Source organism: Sebastes fasciatus, chromosome 17 (genome assembly GCF_043250625.1).
Source record: "Sebastes fasciatus isolate fSebFas1 chromosome 17, fSebFas1.pri, whole genome shotgun sequence".
In the NCBI taxonomy this organism is placed as follows: domain Eukaryota; kingdom Metazoa; phylum Chordata; class Actinopteri; order Perciformes; family Sebastidae; genus Sebastes; species Sebastes fasciatus.
In genome coordinates this window covers 15,061,961-15,083,831 of record NC_133811.1, presented here as the reverse complement: position 1 = coordinate 15,083,831, position 21,871 = coordinate 15,061,961, and the positions used below count along the sequence as shown (strand labels likewise).

General features: G+C 39.1%; 1 protein-coding gene across 3 annotated transcripts in view; it reads right to left on the bottom strand.

The window, feature by feature from the left end:
- Positions 1 to 4,243: 4,243 nt before the first annotated feature.
- The window catches only part of calcr (calcitonin receptor), a 70,186-nt gene continuing 52,558 nt past the window's right edge, over positions 4,244 to 21,871 (bottom strand). For all 3 annotated transcript variants that reach the window (XM_074614022.1, XM_074614020.1, XM_074614021.1), the window contains 6 exons: positions 15,626 to 15,779; positions 14,750 to 14,810; positions 14,504 to 14,570; positions 13,121 to 13,339; positions 11,924 to 11,965; positions 4,244 to 7,750 (listed from right to left, as the gene is read on the bottom strand). In XM_074614022.1, coding sequence (XP_074470123.1) covers positions 7,529 to 7,750; positions 11,924 to 11,965; positions 13,121 to 13,339; positions 14,504 to 14,570; positions 14,750 to 14,810; positions 15,626 to 15,779 — 765 coding nt within the window. In that variant the 3' untranslated portion in view covers positions 4,244 to 7,528. The remainder of the gene's footprint in view (positions 7,751 to 11,923; positions 11,966 to 13,120; positions 13,340 to 14,503; positions 14,571 to 14,749; positions 14,811 to 15,625; positions 15,780 to 21,871) is intronic.

Below are 21,871 nucleotides of genomic sequence, written 5' to 3'. Positions count from 1 at the left end.
CCACTCCTCTCAGGCCGCGAGGGGGGCGGGGAGGGTGACGCTGTGTTGTTGAGGACGTTTGATTGACAGAAAACGCTGACCAATCAGAGCAGAGTGGGAGGAAACAGAGGCTACAGACACAGAAATCAGCACTTTTGGAAATGGGCTGAAACAGAGGTTATAGAGACATGCTGGAATGCATGATCTGATTGTTTTTTTGAAAAAAAAACTTCAGAGACATGGTTTGGAGGTGTCTGAGACCTATAATAACTAGTTTAAATGGAGTATAATATGTGACCTTTAATAATGTCTTTCAGTTTGATTTTATATCAAAATGTTCTCTTTATGGACACTTTATGGACTAACACGTTATGATCTTTTAAAAAAATGTAAATGCACACTGAATGTTTATACTGAACAAGTGTTCCACATAACTGAGTAACAGGCTATACCTCCTGCATTTTAAGACCATTTGAGGATAAAGGAAAATATGTGGACGAATCAGACTTTGATCAATGTCAGCGAGGGATAAACTTGTTAATTTGTTCAACACTCCGCCAAAATACAAGCAGACAAAGTGTAAAAAAAACTGTTGTCTCCCTAGGATCTAGAAAATTGCATTGTTTGAGTTATCTGGCAGAAATGAAACTACACAAGCAAAGCGTTCAAACGAGATGTGAGTTTAAAGCGAAGGAAGGGCGGAAAATAAATTGTTGTTTCATGGAAAACCTCTCCACCGCCACAGCTTGTACTCAAGGGCCCTGATAATTAATAATTTGCCTCCCAAATCTCATTAGTGCATAATGAGGGAACATGCTATTAGTGAGACATAACTGAGACGGTTATCGTCTGAGCCTTGGGCAGACTGACCCCTGCTTTTAGGATAAACAGCGAAAGGACACCCCTGTTTTTGTGTTCTTTCATGTACTCAAGAGGCGATATCAACTCCACACCACCAGGTTGTGTTGGGCTTTCTGCTGTGATTAAACAAACACATGCTGGTTTCTTTCAGGGTTTCTTTTGAGACTACATCACTCAGTTGTTAAGTGGGAGTAAGAATGAGTGGCACTATGTGCAGCACACGCAAATGAATCCTCCTTCATCCCTCGAAGGTTTGAAAAATATACTTTTCCTTCTTTATCATTTCTGCAACTGTACAAATCACGGCCACCACAACGCCTCAAGCCTCTCTTATCCCCCTGCTTCCGTACTAAATAAGACACCAAGATGGTGAATGTCGTCATACAAGTGGATCTGTGATCTGCTTTAGGGCATTGCTTTGGCACTTATGTTCTTCATATGAAAGGGTTTAAAACAAGAGGGTAATTATCACGCAGCGATATGTCTTCCAATAATACATCAAAGGGTTTGAAAAAACACAAAGCTCATTTAAAATGATAATGTATGAGTGTTGCATTGTAATCCTGAAAGAGGAGTTATTACATTAAGTAATCTATACTCCTCTCTCTGTAGACATCGGGGCGCTGATATTTCCTGAAGCTGCAAACCGCCATCAAGAGCAATTTAAAAATCCAATAAAGAATCTTGATTGTTTGAGGCTTTGTGAATAAATTGACATGGCCTTTAAAATATGGAATAGCGTGATGTGAGTGCATCGTGCTGAAAACACAGCACACATGATGGTCTCTTAATACTTCTGGGGATGATGTGCTACTCATCAACTAATGAATGTAAAGATATTTCTCTTTTATATTCCTCCTCGTCCTTCCTTTCATGCAGTGCTCCGCCGCCCCGCTGCAAAAGTTGCATTTTCCAGTGCCTGAATTCAGCCACTGCCTGAATTCCATCACGACTCAAAAGTCCTATCTCTCAGGAGCAGATAGAGACGACGCTGCAGATTTGTGCCTGAGTGAGAACAGATTTTGATGGTTTGATTTATTTTCTTTTTGTTGGCCGCACTGAACACAGTAGGGGTTCCTTTCTCACACATTATGCTCAAAGTCGTACGGCTGGCACACACATACAGGCATCCTCACATTCATAGACACACACACACACACACACACACACACACACACATCTTGATCCAGGTCTTATGACACATTTCTTCCTTCGTGAGACTCCAGACAAACATAGAAACAGGCAGAAACAACACCTGAAAGAAACCCAGAAACATTTTATTCTTAACTCCTCTGGGATGTTTTCACATTAGTTGCCAACGCACATAAACTGGACATTTCACAGATACAGCTGTCGCCCCGTTGGTCACTTTTGTCCAGAGTGAAATATCTCAGCAACTATTGGATGGATTGCCGTGACATTTGGTCCAGACATTTATGGACCCCAGGGGTTGAAGCCTGCTGACTTTTCCAGTAGGGTTTGACTTGATTTGTGCTTTTTGAATGAAATCTTGACAACTATTTTCATCACTTTAATGTTGCAGCTGGTAAAGGTGCTTATTTTAACTATAAGCTTATATACTACTTAATAATACACCATAGTTTATTAGTTGATTTATATTTCACATTAAGAATCTGAATCTGCACATAGTAACTAATATTGTCAAATAAATAATTGAGGTCAAAAGTGGGCTATAAAGCTACATAAAAATGGAAATACTCAAGTAAAGTACACAAAGTTAAAAATTGTACTTAAGTACAGTACTTGAGTAGCCTACAGTTACCACTGCTAGAACACAAAATTGTTTACAAGAGCACAAGATCGAACCTCTTAATTTTGCTTTCAAAATGCACCAGATTTTTTTCTTCCCGGGGAGCATGCCCCAGACCCCTTTGAGGTCAGGATGGTACCACCTGCGTCTCATTTTGAGCCAGGCAAAACCCTGACTATACTTCAATTTTTTGTTTTTTTTTTGTTTAAATCTCTTGCGTTATAATGTCAGCAATACTGTTTAACTAATGTTCTGTTAATTCATGTGCACTCATTTTGAATTAAGAGTATTTTTTTTTGTGGAGAGATGTCAAAATGATAGGTCGCTGCAGCACAGCAGTTAGGAGCAGAGCAGTTAAGTTAATAATAAAGTTAAGTCCTAATAGTCCAACCCCCGTACTTGGTTCATCCGGTACTTGAACCAACGGTACTCGAGTTCCCAAGTCAAGTGCCTACAGCCGCCCCACTAATAGAAAAGCTTCTATCTTACTTTGTGCATAACTAAACAGAGAATAATAATTCTCAAATGCCTGAAATAGCCAGACGCTGACGTTTTTTCCTTAAGTTTCCCAGGACGACATGCTCCCAAGATGGAGGCTGTTCAAAGCAATTTACAGCGTCTGCCTCCAACTTTATTGTTCCATTGAATCTCCTGAAGAAAAGATCCATAACAGTAGGATTTATGACAATTATGGAGATTTCCCCCTCATTGTATCTTCATTATTGCATAGCTCCTCCATCTCTGCCTTCATATGCAGTACAGTTTGCATACAATTTCAGACTTGAGTATTTTCATTTAAAGATTCCTTTTGATGAATCTGGTGTTATGCTGATGGCAGGGGACAATATTTATCAGTAGAAAGCTCCACACACGTCTAACTTCATCATCACATTATTATTATCTCATGGACTCAGAAATAGTGTGAATACGCAGGAGGACAGGACGTCTTCTTCTCTTGGTCGTACCATTAGGATTCAGCAGAGCCTGAAATTACATATTATAGCTGCCTATAGAAAAGCTGAAAAATGCTTCAGATAATGAGGAGAACTCTTCCTTGTTAGTGTGATAACAACCTTAATTTGACGTTGGACGTGAGTGGCCATCCATCTTGGAGACGAACTGTGTCAGTCGATTCTGTCTCGTTCTCTCGGTATGTAGCCGAACCTTTAGAATTAAAAGGGGCTGTATGACATTGCCAAGCCCGAGGGATAACAAAGACACCTAAATGGAGTAAGACTTCCTTTGTTTTCCCTGTACACTCTATTATAAAAAATCTCTCAACCCTGAAACACTGACAAGTTGGCGAGGAAAATGCTGTTAAATCATCAGAGAACATTTCAGAAATGCTTGAAAACAAAGTTTGTGTCGGTGCGGTTGGAAAAATAATTAATTTTCCTCTCACTTTAGAGGTCGTAGCCTCATTAAATCATGAGAAAGTACCTTTTTTTATCATCAAATAAGTGTGTATAATCCATCTAAATTCTTTCATCTTTTTTTTCTCTTCTGCAAACACATGTTGCAGCTTGTTTTGTCTGATTGCTATTTGCTCAGGAAATAAAGAGCAACACCAAATAATCTTTTATGTCTGTATTCTTTTGCTAAATAGGTAAATAAAAAAAAAACACCAATCAATTTGGCTTTTACAAAATGCAGGTTTTTTTTATCAGCTTTGAGATGATGCCAGTCCGAGCCGAGAGGGAGAAAGAGACGAACACAAGTCAAATGACAGGAACATTAACAAAAATAGCTGTCAGAGTATTTCACAGTGCAAAAATCGTATCGTATACACAGTGTCTGCTCGTATTTACATGGGCATGAACATACAAAATATACAGAATCTGTCTTCCCCCAAACCCACACCATGAATAGTTAGTCTTACAGTGTGACAAATCACCTTTATAAAGATGAATTTCATACTAAAATAAATAAAATACTTTCAAATTAGCAGGGGAACCTATACTCTTCCATCGTAGCATGATGATGTCATTCTCTCATATTGATTGTCTCTCTCCGTTCCTTCCTTATTAAACCTGGCTAGCAACAGAAAGGTCATTGAAATATAGTATTGCAATAGGTCCTAATGTCTGATTTATTCAAGGGGGAAATAAGTGAAGCTACAAAATAAGAGCTGCGTCCAGCTTGTGTGGCTAATGTGTTTTCTGTTGGCTAAACTGCAACTTTACAGCTAACAAAGAGCTGCATCCTTGACTTGGATAATTTGATTGATATTAGAGCTGCAACGATTAATCAATTAGTTGTCAACTATTAAATTAATCGGCAATTATTTTGATAATCGAGTAATCGTTTTGAGCATTTTTTTTTAAAGAAAAAAAGTCATAATTCTTTGATTCCAGCTTCTTAAATGTGAATATTTTCTGGTTTCTTTACTCCTCGGTGACAGTAATGTGATCATCTTTGAGTTGTGGACAAATCAAGACATTTGAGGATGTAATTTTGGGCTTTGGGAGACACTGATCGACATTCTTCACCATTTTCTGTCGCTTTATGGACCAAATAACTAATCCATTAATCATGATGACTAATCAACAATGAAAACAATCATTAGTTGCAGCCCCAGTTGTTTTTTGACTTTTCATGGGGTTTGCTTACAATAACAGAAATATAGAATATCCCCCGGCCTTATCCTTAAAGATGCTCCTTCTTTACAATTTACATTTTAGTTCTTTGACCTTTCTTCCCCGACACATAAACAGGGAGTGGCAACAATCTAATCACAGCAGTCTGAGCCAGCTACAGGCTTTATTGGCTATACGCTCCAGGATGATAAATGTTTTTCCTTGCCTGAATTCAAATGTCTTCTATTAGATATGCAGTTTAGGTAGCTCATTTGGGTTTTAAGTAACTTTTACAGACACAGAATTCATCCAAGTTTCAAAAAAAAAAATTAAAACGGTGGCTCCTGATTAGGATTGTAACGGTATGAGATTTTCACGGTACGATAACCATCTCAGAAAATATCACAGTTTTAAGGTATCATGGTGTACAGTATTACACTATTATTCTTATTCTGTTTCAATGACCCTTAAAGGAATGACAACAAAATTCTATACTGAATATAATAAACCGAAAAAATAGCATGTAACTATAGCATGTTATATAACTGAAGCATGTTAGTTTACATGTTAGCAGCACTGTAGCATATTAAATTAACTACTAAATGAAAAAAAATAACAACAGCTGTGAGCTTTTAAAATGATGTCCTATGATTATTAACAAATAACACTTACTGTAGTCGTGCGACGGAGCAGCCAGACGGCTCCTGTCTGTACCTTTAACTCACAGATACTTATGTCAGGTTTTTCAATATTGTAGATAACCAAAAGAACACAGTATGATGACCATCAATTTTAATACCGCAGTACACCTTGACACCGGTATACCGTTACAACCCTACTCCTGATACAAAGCAGACTCAGTCAGTGTGGTCTATTGTTTGTATTCACACTTAAATGCACTATGGCCATCAAAACTCTTAACTTTCATCTTTCCAAAATCCTATAGCACAGATATGAGTAAGCAGCAATAAAATTACCATAGAGTAATATGACCATATTTAGGACAAAGAGTTGATTATTCATGTTTGCTGTCTGCGCAAGATCGTGATTTGAATTTGTTGACTCTAGTATGGATGTGATCTTCTTATCATTTCATCTTTAGCGAGCCTTTCCTTTGCCCTGGATGCGTATTCATACAAAATGCTACAAAATTCATGAATAAATATGCATGGACAACAGAATATCACTTTTTCCAAAAAAAAAGAAAAAGAAAAAGGAGATTGATTAAAGGCATCGTGAGCATGACAAAGGATTAAAAATCTGTGCAGCTTCCACGCTGTAGAGAAACTGCTTGTTTGTCAGAATCATTGGCACAAATGATACTTGATTCATATATGCAGTTAAACAACTCTTGCGGCTGTTCAACCTCAAAATAAAGTCTTTTTTATTCATATATATATATATATATATTTTTTGCGCATTTAGCTTCTTTTTGCTTCTTTAGCCCTGTGATGTTTCGGCATCGGCACAAATACAGCGACTGCAAAAAACAACAAAGCAGTTGGTAGTGCAGCATCACAGGACACACACACACACTTAGGAATTGGCAAGAATAAAATATTAATAGAAAACAAAAATAAAATCCTTTTTAAAACATTTGAACACATCTTTTTTTCAAATGAAACGTGGTGAACATACATTATGTACACAATTCCAGAGCTTCAAGCACAGAGGGTCTTTTGAAATTTGACCTCTATCATGGCACGTATACGATCAGGTTTGTTGGTGTGTGTCTTTAGCTTCAGGGTACCACATCTGTACTCAGCTGGACATGGTACGCCCCTTCATAGGTGGGACCAACAAACAGTACCCTTTGGTATAGGTGAGGTTAGGAAAGATTGTTTCTTCTACTTCACCTTAAAAATCACGACTTCACCTCTACCTCACGTCAATCAGAACCAATATCATCCTCTCTGTCACATTCAGCGCCATCGTCTCGAACAGAAAGCATCGCCGCCTTCATCACAGTCACAGTTATTTCCGTCTCCACACCAGACCTCCGTCACACTGTGAGCCTGCTCTCACAGTTTTTAGCAGCTTTAGGAAGTGACACATGTCAAAAGCAGCTCTTGTTTTGACATCAAAGTTCTCAGAAAACAGCCGCGACAGCAACGTAAAGTAAAATGAAGTGTCAGCCTTGTAGCTTATCCATCTCCGTCCCAAAGAGCTCTTTATTTCCGGACCCGTATCGTCGTCCTGGGCTGAACAAACCAACATCAGCCTCTAAGATATAATCACTGAAACATGGTGGGCAAACCGGATTTTCATTTCATACTGTACAACGCTCAGTTGCTCTTCTTTGTCCGTCCCCACTGCGACACTCTTTATCCTCCGGTGTGGCTCAAGCGTACGTCTCTCCTGATTTTAGTGCCTCCCGTTCAGGGTCCTCAGCGTGGCGCCCGTTCAAGTGTTCGCTGTTACAGTCATGGTGGTACATGGAGGCGGGTTCCTCTGTGATGGAGGTGGCTGTGTAGGATGTGGAGCGCATGGAACAGTGGTCCTTTCGTCTCTGACCCCACTGGGTTTTATACTGCATCCACTGTCTCTTCAGAGCTGCCTGCACCTGGGGCGACACAAACACATCATCACGGTCAGCGTCTTTGACATTGTTTTGCTGTCTAACCGTGGGACAACATTTCTGTGGTAGTTTCCTCGCTCTCATATAACTGGGAAACCGTTGCATACTGCACAAGACCACATCTCAGTGAAAATGCTGTCAGTTGTTAGTTGTCAAAGTTACACAAACATTTCTCCAAACTGCATTTCTCTTTTACTTCTCAGATCACACAATGACTCCACCAGACAAATTAACATGCAAATCAAAACAGTGCAATGTGAGTAAGGCAGAGCCCATGTAAACACCATCTTGTGACAATATTAATCCAATTGACGGTGAGTTTAACTGATGCAAGCATAATTGCTGCAGCATATGTGGATCACTCAGATTTCAATCATGTTAACAGATGCTAGTTAGGAAATGTAAACACTAACGTCACATTTCTTGGTAAATTATGTGGCCAAGTTGTGCACATAGCCAGATCATCATGTTATTAAAAGGAAGAAAGATGTAATCTGTATTGAGCTATTATGTATAAGATTAGCAACAAGTAGTGTTGCAGTACTCAAGATTGGTCTTGAGACCGGTATCAAGACCACTTTTTTAAGGTCTCATCTCGGAATCGAACAAAGAGGACTCCCTGGATTTTATTTCAAGACCGGTCAAGACCACAACTGCGGGGTTTCACTAAATTGCCTGTGCATTGTCTGATTTATTTGTTAACATCATTACTATGATTGCTCATAGAAAACAAAGGAACATTCCCACACATAAAATTCACATCTGCAATGCCTTTTGATTATTTTACATTACATTTCTAATGGTACACTTCTGCTTACACACATATTGAGTATATATGGCAATAAAAGAGGTGAATGAAGATACCAAGTTGGTATGTGTGTATGTTGGGGTAGGAGTTTGAGGTTCTCATATAGGGCCCATAGCTCATTTCTGCCCCAGGGTCCTCTAGTGGGTTAATCTAACCCTTCCTAGTATTGTTGTGAGACAGATGTGGGGCTTTAGGATTAATGTATTTGTTTTGTTATGTCAATACAATTTTATAAAATGGTGAACTAGAATTACTGCCTTGCGTTGTATGCCTCAGCCAATCAGTCAAGTTGCAGTTTACATCCATGTCTGTACAAGATGTCATCATGTGTGAAATTGTCATAACAAGCATATGAATTCTGAGTTATGGCCAAAAACGTGTTTTGTGAGGACACAGTGACCTTTGACCACCAAAATCGAATCAGTTCATGCTTGAGGCCAAGTGGATGTTTGTGCCAAATTTGAAGAAATTCCCTCCAGGCGTTGCTGAGATATTGTGTTCAGGAGAATGGGACGGACGTACATACGGATAACCCAAAAACATTATGCGGCCACGGCTATTGCAGGCGAGGACGCATTAACATGCAGCCCAAACCCCAAATACACTAAAGTCAAAGTGATATAAAATGAAAAAAAAATCAACAAGTCTTCACATTTGAGAAGCTGGAACAAGTAAATGTTTGACATTCTTCCTCGATCAATGATTGATTGTCAAAAATGTCGACTCATTTTCTGTTGAACACCTAATCAATTCAGCATTATGTACTTATTGACTGACTGATTGAAGAACTGTGTGTGAACTTGAGTTCCTAAAAACAGAAACCACAAATACAATCTTCCAGCAGTGCAATGTTAATCATTTTACTCTGTAACACCAAAATACTGCGCTAATTACTGCGGGTATATTAATGATCTAATGATGTGAATTATGACAGTAATTGTTATAATGAGACAAAAGAGCAGCCTGGGCTTACAACGCATGTAGAACGTTTTGCTTGATGTCACAAAAACAGCATGAAAGCTGTTTGTCTCTCTGACCTGACATCACAATGGAGCCATTGAAGAAACAAGGCAGTTCTGTGCAGTTTGGCCTTTAAATCAAAGAACAGGCCCCAGAAACCCGTGTCCTGATTAAGGGAGCTCAATTGGTCATTATGCGGGTGAAGCAAGCAAACCCTTTCATTCCCTTGTGATAGTTTGTGTTAGTTGACCCCAAATTACTCTGAACGTGGACTAGTCCATTAAACACATGTTCTGCACACTGTTTATACTCCATACATTGTTTAAAAAGACGCTGATGCGTTCTGGCTGCTCATCTATGAGCTAATACCTGACCTATTTTCCAGGCTGAACGCCACAGTAGATGGTTACTTCCTCTGTTCCAGACACCTCATGCTGAGTATTTACTCTGCTCTACCCTGTTTTTTTTTTCTTCTCAGGCAAAAGAAATACCTCCAAACAACTTCATTGTTTCTAAGAATAATAGGGCTGTGTTTTGGCAAAAATCTGGCGATTCAATATATTGCGATACCGTTAGCAAGGCGATTTTTTAAATTAAATTTTAAGGAAAACTTTCATGGTATAAAGAACACAACAGAAATACACCATTTTAGAATAGGCAAAAATAACACATTTATACTGCAAATATAAAACTGCATGGTTTTTGCCCCAAGTACATGGGATTATCATAAAGTGGGCATGTCTGTAAAGGGGAGACTCGTGGGTACCCGTAGAACCCATTTTCATTCACATATCTCGAGGTCAGAGGTCAAGGGACACCTGTGAAAATGACCATCCCAGTTTTTCCTCGCCAAAATTTAGTATAAAGTTTGAGCGTTATTTAGCCTCCTTTACCGACAATCTAGTATGACATGCTGGTACCGATGGATTCCTTAGGTTTTCTAGTTTCATATGATACCAGTAACTTCACTCTAGCTTTAAAACTGACCCTGCTACAACCTCCGAAATATCGAATAGTAGCCGGGCCCAACGTCGGGCCGTCAGATTTTTAAGAGGTTAAATAAAAAACAATACAGTGTTTTGGAGAATCAATAAATAATATTGTGATGCTCATGTGTATCGATATTTTCTTACACCCCTAATAAATAAGAGAGAATTTCACTACACTCTAGTATATTTAATACACAGAAATGGTTGTCTGTAATTGCCTGATCTGTCTGTGGTATTCACACCACCATGGAGATCTGCTAAAAATGCCTAATTTAACCTAACAGCACGTATTGTTGGTGCTTTGTTTTGTGGAGACCTTGAGCTTGAAAGCATTTGTCACACACTGGGTCTATGGAGCCGAAAGGTCTCCACAACACAATTAACCCCAGGTCTGAGCTTTAATGGAAATCTAGCTCATTCATTTGTGTTTGAACCAAGTTAAGGATGCTCGCAGTCAGACAGCTGCTGACAGACTTAGAAAGGCTGACAGGAGAACTTAAAAGGAGAGTCGATTTCCAGCTGGGCTTGGAAACCACACAGTCATTTATAAACTGTGTCTTACTCTTCACCTGACATGACCCTTCAGCTTTCACTGCAGAAGCACTAAATTGGTCTCAGATGAGAGAAGAAGCACAATGCTTTATAACCTGTTACAACTGGACTAATGACAGATGTAGCATCTCTGTGAAGTTTCAACCGTTTTACTCAAGTATTCAATGCCAAAAACCCAACTTTGAGTCTGTGTTTGGGTCACCTCGTGATATGCTATCAAGAACAGATGTAAGATGCCAGAGATCTGACCTGGAAAAACAAAATATGAAAATGTTTTGCCTGATGGAGTTTGATGTCTCGTACTTAATGTCATAAGCAATGAGCAGTTTTATTGCTCCATGGCTGAGCAGCTCCCAGAGTAACATGTGCAGGTTGACCTTTAAAAAGGGCAATTGCTTTATCAAAAGCATGGCACCAAAAAATGAATTTTTCAAATATACTTAAAGGAATAGTTACTAGTAGTACTAGAAGTTAATAGTTATAGTAGACAATTTATTAATTTTAAGGCTGAGAGTTACCTGAGAGGAATTATACCACTCTCATGTCTGTTAAAGGGACTATTTGTAAGAATCAGAAATTGCTTGTTAACAGCGACACCTGTGGCCGTTAAGTCAACGAAAGTCAGCGTCCTGTTGCTCGGGCTCGCGCTTGTGCTCGCTCTACATAAGCTAAGCTAACTGTCTCCTGGCTCTAGTTGCGTACTTAGCTTGCAGACAAGAGAGTGGTATCGATCCTCTTATATAACGCTTGGCAAAATGTTGAACTCTTCCTTTAACTTTACACAACATTGTGTAGCAGCAGCGCTGTAGGGAAGCCAAACTGACACATAAATACATGAAAAGTGCTTACCTCTCCATTGAAGAAGCAGAATATTGTTGCCACCAGTAATCCCTTGAAAAGCAAAACAAGTAGATATAATTACAAGTAGTAGACATAATTACACATTATGTCTACACATCCATTTTTTTTCTTCTTACAAAATCCGAATCAGATATACTGTATTGTCCCCCGGGGGGAAATTGGGAAGTTAGTTGCTCTCATATAAGGGTATAAGGAAGTATAAGAAAAATAGAAATAAAGTAGTATGTAGCATGTAAATTATGTACATAATGCCAAAATATATAACATAATATATGTAGAGAATTATAAATAAATAATAAAATTGGAATAAGAAATCAGAAATATAAGAAATATGTACAAATATGAGCATCAAACACATACAATATATAACCACAGTGTAAATAAGTAAATAAAAAATGCGTGTACATACAGTAAGTGTGTTAAATATAAATGCAAGAATAGTATAAACAAGAATTAAATAAATTCTTAAAAACGTACATAATAAATGCAGTATTAATGACAAAGTATTGCACAGTTGAATTATTGTACAATTTCTTGTACAGTATTTTACATTAAAATAATAAGGAATTATGGGGTAGTAACTAAATGTAGTGGCTAAAAGGTAGGAGATTTAAGGAAAATGTATCACTTCCTAGCAGTAAGTCAGGACAGCAACTTCACAATCAGAGTGCTTTTTGAAAAAAAGAAACACAGTACAAAGAGTATCTGGTGGAGCAATGTACTCCCTATCTGGTAAGTAAATGAACTGATTGCCCACCTGCCTGTTGTTTAATCAAGTGCCTAACTGGTAGCTAAATAAAGTTAATGGAGTGTCTGCTTTTTTAATGTAATTCAGCAGTGAATCACATCAATCAATCACAACAACAACGAGGCAGGAAACAAGGCTTTTATGAGTGGAAACTTTCAAGCAACGCCAAATATCTAAATCTCAAAACTGACAGGACTGAGGGCACTGAATGTGAAGTGTGGGCTGCGTTCAGGACCATTTCTGTTTGCATACTGATACTGATATTACTTTTCTTTATTATTGATTGTGGTTTTCCCAGATGTGCAAAATACCTCAACCCACAAGGGCAGTGAAGCAGCATTTGTTTGGCTTTTTTCCACCTTTGAACTGAGCTTCTACCTGGTACTTTAATAGAAATTCTGATTAATGCAGCGCCTTGCTGTCAGCTCAGTACCTACCTGGTAGTGCATGAGTATGTGCATGATGTACTCGTAGACCTCCCCAGCTAGACGGTTCTCTGGCCTCCAGGGAAAAATGACGAATTGTATTCCCAGCAGGGGCACCAGGATCAGGGTGGCTCTCACTGCCTTCATGTACATGTTGGACTCTGCCCGGTGTGTGTCCCTCAACTTGGTCACCAACACTCTTATAATATTTAGTAAGAAGAAGAGGTTCACCTGCAGAGAGTAAAAAAAAGTATGAAAAAAAACCCCGAAACAATAATTAAAGCCATTTTTCTGATCTTTTATGCTTTATCCCCTAAACACTCTGACCCTGTATTTCATATGTTGTACCTGGCTCAGTTTTCAAACTAGAGTGAATATACTGGTATCATATGAAACTAAAAAACATATCCAATCCATTGGAAAGAACGCTAAATAACGCTATGAATTTACACTAAATTTTGGCGAGGAAAAACTGGCATGGCCATTTTCACAGGTGTCCCCTGTTCTAAAATGGTGTGTTTGAATATTTCTGCATACAGGGGTCCCTAAACAGTCTTGGAATTATATAAATTGGGTATGAATGTAAAGCCGAGACTCTTGTGGATCGAATGAGCCCAAATGTATTCATGTGTAATGATGTTAATCCCCATAGTAGCCATTTCACATAGTGAGACCATTTTTTTAAAATTTGACCTCACTGTATAAAATGACCTGTGGTGACCTCTAGGATAATCACAGCCTCATGAAACTTTACAGCCACAAAGTTAAGACCTAGGGCATTCAGAGGATGGATGGCTTTCCTAGGTATATTGACAATAAGGGGGTTTCTGAGCAGTTTCCAGAACAGAAGTGCTCGCCATCCAATCGCCGAAAAATGCAATGCAGAAATCTCCAAATGTCAAAGGTTTTTCATGCCATATCACAGCATGGCTTTTTCTATGGTGTTCCTCAAGGCCTTGGTGTCTCAATGTGGTCTTCTGGAGGGATTATTGATAATTTTAATCAATTCTCGACAGGTAAAAAATGGTTAAATTTAGCACCAAATCTGTGTAACTAATGGTATCAACCCCAAAATTGCTGCAACAATTTATGAGACATAATAGAGCATGGGGATGACCATCACAAACTTCTATCATCATGTTCTAAACATGCATCGCAAATTAATCTTAAGGTTCACAGCTTTCAGATGATGTACACAACCTCTATGTGACATCTACTGGTGACTTTTTATCTACCCCTGAACATCCCCTGTCCATAACCACTACCCCTCTAAAAAAAGGGGGGCAGAATGGTAAGGGGTTAAGAACTAAAACTACAACCAAAATAACAAACCAATAATCACATGTTTCCCTCTGATCCATGTATTTCTCTGGAACAGCGGATTAGCAGACTTACAAGAAGCGCTGCCACTATAGGACCATGGACCGCGTAGAGCAGATGGGTTTCCACACTCATCCAACAGCTACAGAAGGAAAAACATATCAGTCAGTGCTGTCTGCGGCCCAAAATACACATGCACACACACATGCAAAAACATGCACGTGTAAGGATCTGCACGCTCTCGCTCTCTCGCCACACACAGACGAGCACGTATCTAAACACCTCCTGTTTATTTGCACAAGTTTCTGGAACATTACTCACTTGTCATCAAAATACTTTTTCCTTGCCACGGCGTGGATGGATGCAGGCACTAGAGGAAAGCCTTAGACGGGGAAAAAGATGAGGTCTTGAGTGAATTTAGGGAAATTCATTAATCATTTATGCAACAGTAAAAAGTGTGGTTAGCTTGGTCAGTTGTTTCTCTGGTCTTAGACTTCCTCATCAAATAAATTATTCCTTCACAATAATTGTTTAATTCTCGGAAAGGCTGAAACACAGTGCATCTACCTTCCTATTGCAATTGTATTGCTCCAACCTGAAAAAACAACACTACATTGTTTATTTCCGGTAACAATCCCGTCTAATTTGACATTATGGCTATAAAAAAAACCCACTGGAGGCTGGGCTCAGACTAGCTTTTCACTCTTCATCTGGATACAAACACATGAATCCATGTACGGCCCATTTTCAGACACCAATGAGGCCCTGCAGCATATTGGCCACAGATGGACCTAACTGGCCTCCACACACACACACACACACACACACTACAAACACAGGCCTCAAGGTTTATCCTCCCAATTTTAATGATGACCATCCATTTAGTTCCATCGCCCACCTCTTTGACAGACTGCACCCATTATTCCTGTTTTGAACAAGGTGAAAAGCAGGACAGCACTTAGCGACAGGAGGGCCAATAAAGCTGTCAGCGTGTCCAGGTTGAAATACTGTACGAGGATCGGGCGGATACGAGTAAATTGTGGCTGTTAGATTGTGTTCTGTCTTGTTGAATTGTTTTTTAGTGAGTTGTTAAAGCTGTGACTGAGTCCAATGAAGGCATAAAAATACAAGATACACAATACAATATAATACACATAGACAAAACACAGCAAATAGTGTTTTGATCAACGGACTCACCCCAGCCCAGGAGGTAGTACCAGTGCAGATGCTGCTCCTCAGCAAACACAGCCACCACGATGAGCGTGTGCAGGTAGATGCCTTCGCACAGCATCCAGAAATAATTGCAGCCCAGCATGTACATGTGGAAGAAGTGTAACACCTTGCAGCCAACCTGCAGAGAGAGCCAAAACAGGAATATTTGTTATTTGTTTTGTCGATACAAGAAGAGCACTATTAAAGTTGATTCAATTTAAACACTCCTGACATCATCTCAGCAGGATACAAAAAAGATGTAAAAGGATTTTTCTACGCTCATGGCACAAAATCATTAGCCAGTATTACCCTCTGAAGACAGTGAAGATGTTTATTCATTTACCCCCTCTGGAGGTTTGCTGGGATGGAAGTGATGGTTTTACTTTGTAGTCGGAGTGCTCTTTGATTGCCATGTGCTGCAAGCATATTACACAGTACTGTACCTTATACAGCACGATGCAATTTTCTATTTAAGCATCCAGCATAGTGTGACAACATGTCTCATTATATATTCTGTTCTTTTGATTGAATCATTAATATAATTTCTTGGAAGAGAGACTTTGACTTTGATGACACATTATGATGTCAGTCTTATCCTTCCACAGTATATTAATGCTATAATAAGATGCTTGTGGATGCGCTGTAAACTGTAATTCTGCTAATGACTGCTACACACTGGCTCCAATGAACCTGATGTCAAAAAGTCCCAACTTCCCTCTTAAAAATTCATCCACAAAAAAATTCTTCATGTGTGCCTCTAGGAATTTTGAGACACGTTGTTTCATTTCTTAAGGGATTTGTTAATGAGACATGTTTTTGGATTTTTCTGCTTAATTGGTGGCTGCTGCTGGCTCATCCCATCTCAGATGGATTCCCCAAATTTGGATTATGTGACTCCCGTAAAAGCCAAGATGGCTGCAAATTGTAAAAACCGAATCAAACATCCATCTAGAAAGTTATGTGTAATGTAACAAATTGCTACAACAATGTTTCTCTTCAGTATATGGTAACTAAAAGCACAAAATCATACTGTATAGTGTTGCAAAATTTTTTTCCCTTTTGATACTATGGATCACAATGCTTTGTTAAATAAGCTTCTTTTCATGTTTTGTTGATTCTGCTTACAGCTGGCTGTTGCAGATGGTTTCAAGTCAAGTTCCCTTACAGTTGACAAAGGTGTCCCACAAGGGTCAATATTAGCCCCCCTGGTATTACCATTTCCAATTTAACTTTGCAATATCCTTTTTTAATGCTGACGATGCCATCGTCTGGACCCCAAATCAGACTTAGTTGCTTCTCCCATAATTTAAAGCTTGTTCTAAGCTTCAAAAAGACAAAATGTACGCAATTTCACTTGAGCACGCACTCTTGATGTTCCTACGATCCATGCTCTCAATGGAAATCTAATCAATGCAGTACAGCATTAGAAATACTTAAAGGAATATAGTTAGACAACAGATTGACCTACAAATCGTTAAACACCTCAATCAAAAACTAATTGGATTTTTATACAGGAACAGAGTTAGTTTCTCCTCTCAAAACAAAAACGATTATACAATCCCACTATACTACCTGCACTGGATTATGAATACCTCTGGTCTATGGAGTTGAGCAAAAGTTCATGTCACTATTTTACCATGCAGTCTTTGAGCGTATTACAAGATATGGGATAACTGCCTGGTCTGGTAACTTGTCTGTACAGTTGAAATCCCAGATTGTAATTATGAGAGCGATTTATACTGTGACTTTCTAGCTTAAAGTGAGAGAAAATGTTTTGTTAGTAAATGGAAGAAATGGATGATCTATGACACAGTGGAAATGCATATGGACAAACGTCACTGTTAGTAAGTGCGTACGTGCAAACTGTTACATGGAAGCTTTGTGTTGTTGTATGTTTCCAACTTCTGTGGAACTGCAGGAGGAAGTCCAGAACAAATTTCCCTACAGGCACAAACAAGTATATCTGATCTGATCTTATCTTATGTATGCGCATGCTGCTGCCGCTACCCTTAAACCGCAGGACACCATTTACCACAGTGCCATTTGATTCATCACACACGATAGCTATTCCACTATTCTCATCACCTCTGAGAATTATATGAAAAGGTTGGATGGTCACCATTGTTTTCAACTACAAGACAAATAGCTGAGATTAACATCCTTTGTTGAGCGTTAAGTGAAGAACCATGACACCAAATTGCAGGATAGATTTAAATTAAAAGCTCCTTTCATGTAATATGCTCCTCACTACTGGAAATGTACTGCAAAACAAATTAAAGTTAGAGACTATTGTTTCTCTGAGGGAATTTAAACTTCTGCTTGCAGAAATTTGTTAAAGATTGTTTTAATTAGTGCATCTGTGTATGTAGTTATTTTTGCTTTGAAAATGATGGGGGTAATTATGGGGGTAACATCCTGCATTACCTGTTAGTGTTGAGAATCTGAATGAACAAAGGCAGGAATCAATGTTTATAACGGTTCAGCTGCTCTGGGGGACCCTGAATCTTCTACCAGAGGGTCAGAGCTGGGACTCTGAGTAGAGAGTGTGTGTTGGCTCCGACACTATTTTCTGATAATAGACTACTCATATTCTAAAAAAACAAGTATTGAATTAATTGTTTTCCTTTGAAACCTTTGTACGAACAAAAATTATATTCACATCAGGATTTCTGGTTTGTAGTCCGGTGTTAAAAGAGCATGCGTGCAGTCACAGTTCAGTGATTCAAAGATGTTGGCGTTGCTATTGACTGCTGTTCTCAGGGGTCTTCTTAGCTCAAAACACACAACAGTCTTTCACTTCTAAACTCTTAGCCATATGTCTCTCCCTCACTTTCCTACATTTCTCTTTCCCGTTGAGGAAACTCCACAATAACAGACATGGACTCATATCAGCATGCAATGAGTTAGGTCACACACCTTTTACTGTCAGGCGTAGACTGAGGAGATTATGTGATCTGTCTGTCTGTCTGTCTGTCTGTCTGTCCATGGCTAATCTCACATACTACTGGACCCATCAGTCTAATATTTTTGGTGCTCATTTTTGATTGTATGCCCAAGGACCTCACATGGTTGCAGTGATTCACACTTTTTGACAATATATTTTATTGACTGTTTTAAACCGTCATTGACTGCTGACTCCTCACTACTCCTAACAAGCCGGTAGGGGCCGCAAGTGATCAACAACTGCTTCAGTTTGGAATCTTGTTTCCACTACAGATTACAAATTGTTCCTCTCTTGATTTGCACGCCAAGGTAAGACGCTTTCATGTATGTATAACTATCGCTTAGCAAATGACAAACTGAACTGAGTGCTGACTACAACGGAGCGCGTCCTCTCATGTTGACTAGTTAGCCATTAGCAGCCGGTGGGCAGTAGTCCTGCGATGTGTTTGGCTTACAGCTAACAGAGTTAATACAGCTAACAGTTAACGGAACTAAACACACCGACAGTTTCTGTTCAGCGGAAGCATTACAAGGTCCACATGAAGCGTTACACAGTGAACTGCAGTTCAGCTACTCTGTTGTGTTAGACGTGCGAGTGAAAAATGCATCTAATACGGTTGCGGTCTAGATGGGGGGCAATTGTGGTTTGTATTGATTCAATCAAACATTACAGCAGTGGTCGTTGCAGACACACCTGGCGGAAATCTGTACTCTACTGAGTGCACTTTTTTTTAGCTCACTACTGTTTTGCATTGCAGCTAGCCGAGGTTTGTCTAAAGTTACCGACAATGTTCTGGTTTACAAATCAAGCTGCCATACATCATGTAGATGTTTCTCATGTTTTCAGCCTCCTCCCTGGTTTGACATAAGCTTTTGGGATTCACTCCCCCACACTGCTGGCAGGCTAAACCAGACTCTGTATCGCCACACCGGAGAGAATTAAAAGATCTTTTATTCTCTGTGAGAGTAAATCTCCACCACAATCCACCTTTCCTAGATCACCAGTGCAGAAAACAGGCTCATAAGTCTCACATTGGCAGCTGTAAATTTCAAAATGTTTCCCCAACAGACACGCGTGAATCCCAACAAATGGTGCTTGTGATTTCTTGTTTTGCATCCTCTTGAAAAGCGGGGCCACGGTGACCAATTTGAATCCGACACGCTGCAGCGAGTTTTCACGACTTGACAGTTCTACGTCGGAAAGTAACAGATTCGACACAAACCTTTTTGACAAATGGCGAGGAGGAGAGGTTTGAAAACGGGTCATTGCACAGAGTATATATTTCTTGGATTTTATGTCATGTCGGGCTGCTTCTTGGATATGTTCAGCGATGGGATGTGAATAAAGACGGCAGTCAAAATGAGCCAGATAGATTTGATGAATGTATGAAAAAGGAGCATCAGAGGGATGCAGAATCAAACTCAAACCCGGCTGAAGCCTCCGCTGTCTCCTGGATGTTTCTAGTACTTTGTCGGCCCAGATTGCTGAAAGCTGGCTGGGGTCTAATGGGATTGTATGCACTGTGAGCCAACTTCTACAATCCTATCTGTTGTTTCTGTAGGGGACTTTGATCATCTTTTTATTTAGTTTTTGCACATTAGCATATTGCAAGGATTTTGATGGTTGTTAATTTTAAAAGTTTGTAGTAAGTAGGCCATATTCTGACACACTTTTCACTAGAGCCCGACCGATTTGGCTGATACTGGCCTATAACAGATATATTGGTATCACACCGATTTCACAGAATATAATGCAAATAAAGATGCTTGCTTGAGTAACATAGAAATTGTGTCATCACATAGTTTGTCCAATAGAACTTGCTCCAACATACAATACTGTGGCAAGTAGCAGAATGAATGCTAAGTCTTAGTAGTGAGAAATGTAACAGCCATCTCACTAATGGTTAAAAATATAAACCAGTACAAAAATGACAATTACCTACATAAACCACCATGTCTAACATAATCCTGTCCCTGACAACCGCCATGTCACTCATGCTTATCACATCTATCACATTAGCGAGGTTGCTAGTCAGCTATAGTTTGTCAGTAGTGAGTCAGTCCATCGACATACTGACTGCGCCACAATTGGAATAAACACTCTGGATAACCGCTACACGCCATTCAAAAACGTCTACAGACCGGAATCACTATCCGTGTTCAGGAAGAGCGCCCCATGTGGCAATCTTGTTGAGGTCTATGTAAATAAACTTCGCTAATTTTTCTCTCATTTTTCTCTTCTTTTCTGAGCACCTGACTTTTGATGACTGGCCATTTTTTTTATTTATAATTATTTAATTCCCAGGGAAGTTTATTGTTTCAGTGCACTGACGTTATTTTGGACAATAAAGTTTGTTGTTAAATTGAAAAATATCCGGCCTCCATTACATATCTTTGTCACAAGTATTTGATAACCACACTTGAGGAATCACTGCAAAAACATGTGTGTACAATATAAATATCGGCCAATTGATATTTGATCTTTTTTACTCCCTAATATCGGCATCAGCCCCAAAAATCCAATATCGATAGGGCTCTACTTTTTACTAACTTGGAATTCTAGAGCCTGAATGTGTTTAATCGTATTCAGTTCTACATAAAAGGAAAGATATGATCCTTGTTTCGAGTAGGGAAACCTCTGCAATAACAACTTTTAAGAGGTAGCAAGCACTGAGTCAACAGGTTGTCTGTTCCAAAAGGAGTGGTTCTTGAAAAGTAACACATGAATTTATGTTCAGGCCTGATAGTGAGGCATTCCTACGAGACAGATTTATCATTTCTACCAAAGCAGACTTCGGGGTTTCAAAGAATTCACATAATGCATTCAGTGTGGCTCCAAAACTCCTGACAGGAGAATGTGGAAGAGAGCAAAAACTGTCTGTTGACTGTGTAACGCTGCCAAGATATGGCACAGTGAGATTAAATTCTAATTAGGATGTACTCAAAAAGTCTGTTGCACAAACTTTAAATATTTAAAATATAAAACAACTCCATTTGAAATGAGCTTGCTCACATTGCCTGGCCTTGCATAAGCAAATTCATTTTAAAGAGTTCATCGAAATTCTTCCTTGCATTTTTAATCTGGTTTAGCATAAATTGTGAATGCATTTGTATCTCATTTCAAGACAGTGAGACTAATCCTCCTCCTCACACTGTATTCTGCTAAATGGCATTATTTTTGCCATGCTAGCATCTGGCTCTAGTCTCTCTATCTCTACAAATATTGGACTATAAAATTTGGTAAAGACACTCATGTCACCCTCAGGATAAACTGTAATACCTTTGGTG